This window comes from Portunus trituberculatus, chromosome 7 (assembly GCF_017591435.1).
Source record: "Portunus trituberculatus isolate SZX2019 chromosome 7, ASM1759143v1, whole genome shotgun sequence".
NCBI classification, from domain to species: domain Eukaryota; kingdom Metazoa; phylum Arthropoda; class Malacostraca; order Decapoda; family Portunidae; genus Portunus; species Portunus trituberculatus.
The window spans coordinates 5,728,377-5,736,543 of NC_059261.1; the positions used below are offsets into that span (position 1 = coordinate 5,728,377).

Genomic DNA, 8,167 nt, shown 5'->3' on the forward strand with positions numbered 1-8,167 from the left:
GACATTTATTGAGAAGTTTTCATTTCTAGCCTATTCGTATGTGTCGGAGGAAGAGGAGGAGGAGGAGGAGGAGGAGGAAAGGAATTGAGAAGGAAAGAGATAAGAGGAGGCTGGGGAGATGAAGGAGGAGTGTAGGGTAGATTAATAAGGAAGAAGAGAACAATTATAACAACAGTAGGGCGAAGACAACTGAATGAGACTTTTATAAGGTGGTGGTGTTACTTTTCTCCTCGAAGCTTTAGAACACACGAGAAAGGAGGAAGGCGAAGGAAGGAGACAGGAGGAGGAGGAGGAGGAGGAGACAAGAGGGGGAGACCGAAGGAGGAAGACAGGAGGAGAAGGAGGAGGAAGGAGACAAGAGGAGAAAAGAGACAGGAGGAGGAAGGGAAACTCAGGAGGAGGAGGAGGAGGATGGAGATGTTGCATTACAGTGTTACAATAAAGGTATTAGGAAGAACAGACCACTTACCTACAGTAGCTAGTTGTAGTTTGTGAAGACTTGCACTGCTACATACCTCAGTGAAGCAACAAATGGTGCAGGTGGCAGGGCAGGTGGTATAGGTGGCAGGACAGGTGGTTGGGATACTCTCTCTATCTCTCTCTCTCTCTCTCTAACTGCTAGGCTTGCTTCTATCGTCTCCTTCCCTTCGCTTCCCTATTCTCTCACCAACTACCTATTAATTCCTTCAGTACCAGGACGTGTTACCATATTCTTTCTGTTTACTATTTGATGATTTCTACAGCTTCGGAAACTTATGTGGGGGATTAAAATAGTGAATACTCTGGCCATTAATCTTCTGACCTCCATAGACCCTTCCTAATGTCAATAAAATGGTCTAATCGTACACAAATCTCAAGGTAGAAATGCGTCTCGGTACTGAAGGGCTTAACTACGTAGATATCAACCAGATAGTGTGTTCATGAGTACGTTGGTGGGGATTCTGAGTTGGTTTTGTCATGTGAAGCGCTGCGCAAGTGTTAGCGGGAACTTTGAATGTGTTTTGTGATGCGAGTGTGTTGTGTTGTGGGGAATTTGAATGAGTTTTGTGATGTGTGATGTGTTTGTTTTTGATTCACTGTTAACCTCTTCAATACTGAGACGCATTTCTATCTTGAGATTTGTGTACCATTAGACCATTTTATTGGCATCAGTAAGGGCCTATGGAGGTCAGAAGATTAATGGTCAGTCTTCACTATTCTAATCCCCTCATACAAGTTTCTGAAGCTGTATAAAATCACAAAATAGTAAGCAGAATGAATATGGAAACGCGTCATGGTACTGAAGGGGTTAAAACTGTGGTCAATAAGCATCTATCTATTTATCTATTTCTTATGGTGTTTACGTCAAAGAACTAGGCACAGTAGGTTATCATAGAGGGAAGGTACTACGAGGTGTTGCACTGTGGGTAGAGCATGCCAATTTAAGTTCATTTTCCTCACTCGTGGTCTTTACAATCCTTTTCCCCAATCTTTTGTGTTCTTAACCTGCCTCCACTCAGCACCACACAACCACACACGCACACACTGTCTACTTGCCTACTTGCACGACCATCTGTTTCTCCTCACATTCAGGATTCAAACAGGCGTCTACTGGTTACATAATTCACGCCACTTCCTCTTCCCCATACTGGCTAGTCTATCACCCCGTCCCTCCCTCCCCTCCTCCTTCCCCCTAAGCCAGCCCCAGTCTGCGTGGTGTTGAAAATATTGTATCAGATTCTAATTTATTTCACATTTATAGAAAATATATAAAACTATATACAAATATTTGTACATTAGTTTACAAAATCAAAGTATTCCGTGAAAATCCGTGAAATGACACAACTAAAAGAACAACACTGTCCGTCCGTCCGTCCGTCTTTCTGCTCTGCTCAGAGCACCTTCATGTTCTGGTGGCGGCAAAAAGTTTCCTTACTGCCATTTAGTTTGTTTGTTGAAAGGAATGTGTTTTCCGGGTGTGTGTGTCCGTTACTAGCACTGTCCTTACTTCAAAGTACTCACAATACTGTACTGTCTGCATTAACACAACATGTAATTATGGTAGCGTGGCGTACTCTAGGAAATAAATATAAGGTGTGTCGTCCGTTTTCACAATAATGCAAACAAGACTGAGAACTAACTCAGCACGATAAGGTGAACCAAAGCTCCGCCTCGCCTCGCCTCGCGCCTTGCTCCGCGCCAGGACGCCTTCGTATACAGACGGTGAGTCTCCAGTACACGCCGCTTTGTACCTTCTGGGGCGCGCGCCCTAATGCCCTGCCCCCGGCCCCGCTCCCGCCCCCCATGCGTGGTGCCGCGGCGGCCGTGATTACCGCGGCATGTTAAGGGTCTTGGCAGGGCCGAGGGACAGCACGTCGCTGACGCCCCACTGCTGCAGCGTCATGTGTCCGTTGCGCAGGTTCTCCAAGGTGAGGATGGGCACGCCCACCACGCCTCCGGCGCCGCGGTTCTGCAAGTTAGTGAGCGGTAGGAAGGAGCGGATGCCGAGCGCCGCCATGCGCTGCACGTTGACGGGGCTGCGCAAGTCCACCAGCGGGATGGCCACGTCCCCGGCAGACAGGTGCAGCTGGTGGAACTGCTGGTAGTGGTGTTGCTGCCCCTTCTGCGTGGAGAAGCCCGCTGTGCACAGGTGGCACTTGAAGGGCATCCTGGACTGCTGCTGCTGCTGGTGCACGCGACTATGGTCCGCCAGCAGGCTGGCCGTGGGGAAGCTGCGGTCACACTGGTGACATTTGTGCCTGGTGCCCTGCGCCCCCGAGGCGGGCACGTCCTGCGTCAGATCCACGGTAGGGGGCCGCGGCGGCCGCTCCACGTTGCTGTTGGACACGCTGCTCCGCGTGGGTGGCGCCTGGGGCACCGCAAACCCATCCCTGTCCCTCTCGCGGCCGCTGCCCTCGCGCTCCCGCTGCGTGGGCGGGTGCACCGAGATGGCGGAGGACAAGTTCAGCTCTTGGGCCGTGGGCAGCCGCCGGTCGTCACGCCCACTGCCGCCATCCTGCCGCTCACCAGCAGCTGGGGTGACGGTGATGCCCCTCGAGGCCAGCAGGTTGGCCACGGCTCCCGCCTCGGGGCCGCCGCGCTCCCCCCTCCCACCGCCGTCCTTGCCACCCGCCGAGGCGCGGACACTGAGCGTGATGGAGTCGCTGAGGTTGATGGTTGACTCGGTGGTGGCGGGCACGGAGCCGGAGCCGGAGCCGCGCTGTGGGGCAGGGGCAGCGGAGCCTCCCTGCACGTTGGAGATGACGGGCAGACCGTCGCTCCTGTTGGCCACGGCGATGATCTGACACTCGTTGTCCTTCTGGCGCGAGGGCACGTTTATATCCTCGCGCCGCGCCGTCTTGCTGGGCGAATGCCCCGCCGCGCCCAACATCTGTCTCTTACCCGCGGCACTCTGCTGCTGCGGGGCGGCGGGGCGCTGGCCGGGGTACATGGGCTGGTGCATGCGTTGCAGAGGCGGCATCATGCCTCCCCGACCCCCTGGGGCTGGCATTAGGGGCGGTGGCAAGATGGAGGAGGCCGGGGGTCGGCCTGGGCCTCGGGTGGGCTGCAGATGGGCTGCTTGGTGGAGTGGGGGACGTCCCACGTGCCCGATAAGGGGTGGTCTGCCCCGCACACGCGGGGGCGGGCTGGGGCGGTACTGCATGCCCACGTTGGGGGGCAGAGGGGCACGCAGCGGGCCTGGCATGTTGGTGCTGGCGATGGTGGTGCCGGGCAGGCCTGGGTAGCCCGCCGCGCCGGTGTAGCCCGCCGCCTGGGACCATTGCTGCCCGTAACGGCCCATCATGCCCACGCCGGCCTGGCTGGTGGTGGTGGTGGAGGCCAATAGGTGGGAGCTGATGGCGCTGGTGGTGGACGCCATCAGGTTGTTGGCGATGGTGAGGCGCGGCACGGATCCCGCCTGCTGCTGTTGCTGCTGCTGCTGCTGCTGCTGCTCTCCAGCCTGCTGCGGGGAGTGGATCTGCTGCAGGGGGGAGGTGACAGGGGGAGTGGCGCCCTTGTGCAGGGAGGGGGAGGTGGGCTGCTGGGTGGGGCTGGTGATGGGGCTGGTGGCCAGGGCCCTGAAGGACGTGTCTGAGGGCGGGGGTGTGGGGTGGCCGCCTGAGGAGGTGGGCGTGCCGGAGTTTGAGCCTCTGGAGCTGAGGTGAGAGGGCGTGCCGGGACCAGCGCTGTGTGGCGAGGGGCCGCCGCTGTGAGGGGAGGGGCCGCCGCTGTGAGGGGAGCCATCTATCTGGCCTGACTGTGAGCCGGGCTGCGAGCCAGGCTGCAGGTCGCCCTGGGCCTGCCCGCTGTTGTTCAAGTACTCCAGCTCTGACAGCAGGTCACTGGCCACGCCCGCGCCCTGCTGCTGCTGCTCGTGGGACGAGGACAGCTGGTCCTGCTGCTGCTGCTGCTGCTGCTGCTGTGGGTCCTCGTCGCCCTCGCCCTCGCCCTGGCCGCTGAAGGAATCGTTGAGGCACAGCTGCTCGAAGCTGCCCTGGCGGTCGCTCTTCTCCGGGGACTCCTGGCCCAACACCGCCTGACTGAACAGCCCGTCCTCGCCGTCACCCTCGCTGGTGCCACCGTTCACCGGGCCCCCGGAGGAACCCTTGTCCTGGGGGGAGGAGCCGCCACTGTACGAGGGGTTTGCGGCGCCCTCCGCCCCCCCGGCCCAGGCTCCCCCGTCGCTGGCATTCTCGGTCGCCGTGGCGCCCGCCATGGCCGCAGCTATCCGCGGTCCAGACTCGTAATCGGTGAACCAGCTAGCGGTGGGGTAGGACTCAAACTGCGGCTGATAGGCCTGCTGAGCGTCGCCGCCCTCCGCCTCGCCGTACTGCAGCTCCTGCTCGCCAAACTCAGGGTTGAAGCCGCTGTTGCTGCCGTCACTCTGCTCGCCGCCCTCACCGCCCTCCCGGTACCCTTCTTCCTCCTTGTCCTGCTCCGGCGGCTCACTGTGCTCGGAGAGGTCCTGCGGGTAATTCTGCTGGTAATCCTGCTCCTGCTCCTGCTCCTGTTCCTGTTCCTGTTCCTGCTCCTGCTCCTGCTGCTGCTGCTGGTATTCCTGGTCTTCCTGCTGGTAGTCCTGCTCCTGCTGGTGGTAGTCCTGTTCCTGTTGCGGGTAGTGGAGGTCCTCCTGCTGTCCGTCCTGCTCCTTGACCACCCCCAGCTCGTCATGCCCGGGCAGTGAGTCTTGCTCCAGCCGCTCCTCTGACTCCTGGGGCTCAGCAGAGGACCTGCTGGCCTCCTGCTCCTCGCTGTCTCCGCCACTCTCTTCCCACTCCGCCGCCGTCGCCGCCGCCGCCGCCGCGCCGCCCTCCTCCCTGCCCTCCGACTCCTCCTGGGGCTCAGCTTCCAGTCCTTCTTGGTCCTGAAAACTGTTTGGGGTGTCACTCATGCCCTCTTCACTCAGGATTTTGACCTCCCTGCGCTTACGACCTCGGCCACGACCCACTTTGGATATTTTGAGCTTCAGCTTGAGTGACGAGTTCTTCTTCCTTGACTCCACCTTGACCTTGGCCTTCCTCAGCTGGTAGCGAGTGAGAGGCTTCAGGCGCACGCGCACACTCCGCTCGCGCACGTGGCTCACGTGGTGCGCCTCGAACTCCGCCTGGCTGGGGAAGCTGCTCACTAGGCACGGCACGCAGCACCGCTCACCCTCCGCACCCTGCCGCGGCGCCTCGCTGCCCGCCGCGGGGCCGGGCCGCGCCTTAGGCCGCTTCCTGGCGGGGGTCTTCTTGGGCTTGAGGTGAGGCGGCGCCTCGGTCTCGCCCTTGACGTCTGGCGCGGCCTGGCGCTGGCTGCTGCTGCCCTCCGGGGAGCTGACGAGCTCGCCTACCAAGTGGGAGGCGGTGTAGTGGTGGGCAAGCTGGGTGTGGCTGGGGAACACATGCGGGCACAGACTGCAGCTGAAGACTTGTGCGTAGGGGTGAAACAGTGCCACGTGATTACGCAGGAGTGCCGCATCCTGGAGAACCGCGCTGCACTCCCAGCACTGCCCGCCCTCGGCACCCTGCTGCTGATGCTGCTGCTGCTGCTGCTGTGCTTGATCCTGCTGCTGATGTGCCTGCTGCTGCTGTGCCTGATGCTGATGTGCCTGCTGCTGCTCAGGGCCTAGAGAAGACTGCTGCACCTGCTGCCCGCCACCGTGTGCAACCTGGCCTGAGTACTGCTGGTGGTGGTGGTGGTGGTGGTGATGTTGGTGTAGGTGGTGTTGTTGGTGGTGTGGCTGGAAGTAGTAGGACTGCTGGTACACCTGGTGGTGGTGGTAGAAGGACTGGTCAGGGTACACTGCCTGCTGAGGGTACTGGTACTGGGGGAAGTAGCCCTGCGGGTACTGCTCGCCCACGCCACCCACGGACCACTGGCTCACGCTGCCGTTGCTGGCGAGATCACCTGCCGGAGGAACACGCCGTCAGAACACACAAACACAAACACACGCACACACACACACATGAACATCTTCACTACAAATTAACAAACAAATAAAAAGACATGTATATAGATAAACAAATACAACAAAATTAGTAAACAGAGAGATAGAGCGGATACATAAACAAACAAAAAAACAAACACACAAAACAAACAAACACAACAAACAAGTACAATCGTGTTTACATTTATCCATGAAGACGGGTTAACTCAATGTTCCTCCCAGCCTACACAAATGCAGTGTGTGCCTATACAGACCCAAAGTAGGCTTATAAGTGTCCTTGTTCAGCCTATGCACGTCCTGCCTAGGCCTCCTGATTGCCAGCTTAGGCCTAATCAAGCTCCGCCTATACCTCTCCATCTCTCAATAACAGCACCAGTTAATCTTTCGTTTCGGCGTATCCTAACTACTCTCTCTCTCTCTCTCTCTCTCTCTCTCTCTCTCTCTCTCTCTCTGGCCTATGATTATGAAAGATAGTCGTGTTATAAAGTCAGTCTCTCTCTCTCTCTCTCTCTGACCTATGATTATGAAAGATAGTCGTGTTATAAAGTCAGTCTCTCTCTCTCTCTCTCTCTCTCTCTCTCTCTCTCTCTCTCTCTCTCTCTCTCTCTCTCTCTCTCTCTCTCTCTCTCTCTCTCTCTCAATTTTCATCAAGCCACACCTTCGATATAGTGTACTCTCTCTCTCTCTCTCTCTCTCTCTCTCTCTCTCAAATAAATCCTTTTTTTTAATCTGAATCCAAGTAACATTTCTTTATTTTCTTTTGTCTTATCTTTTCAGGGATATATAAAGCTCTCTGGTGGTCGTTTTAACTTCTGAGCCACCCTGTAAGCTTCTCCATCACCCTATTAACTTCTGAAACACCCTGTAACCTTATATCATGTCTCCGCTTATAACTTACACGACCTTTGGAGGGAAAAGATGGAGTTTAAAGTTTCTGAAGCACCCTGCAGCCTCGTCTTTCCTATGAGGAGGGGGTTCTTTAGTTTGTGAAGCACTCTGTAGTTTGAAGCACGTGTTCCGTATTCTCAAACGCTTCTCTGCTTCACCTTCACTATTTCAAAATGCTTTATTTAAATTGACACGAGTTTTGTAAGATGTTTTTTTTACGGTTCAAGAGGCAGAGTGACATTTCTACACTATTAACTGGAGAAACACTCTTGATAACCTGCCTAGTCATCTCTGTGGCCTTGAGAAACAGTCGTGGTGGCAGAAGAGCGTTTTTAAGAAGTTTTTGCAGCTCAAGAGGCAGAGTGACATTTCTACACTATTAATTGGAGAAACACTCTTGAAAAACCTGCTGATCGTTTCTGTGACCTTTGGAAAACAAGTGTGGTGAAAGAATAAAGCGTTTTAAGCAAGTTTTTGCGGTTTTCGAGGCAGATTGACAACATTTCTGCATTATTAACTGGAGAAACACTCTTAACCCCTTCAATACTGGAATGCATTTTTACCTTCTCTTTTTTAGTACGAGTGAACACTTTTATTGACACTGCAAAGGATCTACGTGTGTCGGAAGATTAATGGCCACAGTCTTCACTATTCTAATCCCATACATGACTTTCTGAAACTGTATAAAATCAGTAAACAGTCAGCAGAATGAATACAAAAATGCGTCATTGTACTGAAGAGGATAAGGAAACCCGCTAGTCTATCTCTGTGGCCTTGGAAAACAGTGAGGGCGGAAACAAAGCCTTTCTGAATGCGAACGGTGCTAACTGAGGCCATTACGGCGAGGTGTTGTTGTAAATGGTTGATTAA

At 55.4% G+C, this 8,167-nt stretch overlaps 1 protein-coding gene across 3 annotated transcripts in view; it reads right to left on the reverse strand.

Annotated features, from left to right (window-relative positions):
* Positions 1–1,712: 1,712 nt before the first annotated feature.
* The window catches only part of LOC123519887 (hornerin-like), a 39,995-nt gene continuing 33,540 nt past the window's right edge, over positions 1,713–8,167 (reverse strand). For all 3 annotated transcript variants that reach the window (XM_045281532.1, XM_045281526.1, XM_045281543.1), the window contains exon 3: positions 1,713–6,369. In XM_045281532.1, the coding sequence (XP_045137467.1) occupies positions 2,309–6,369 (4,061 nt within the window). In that variant the 3' untranslated portion in view covers positions 1,713–2,308. The remainder of the gene's footprint in view (positions 6,370–8,167) is intronic.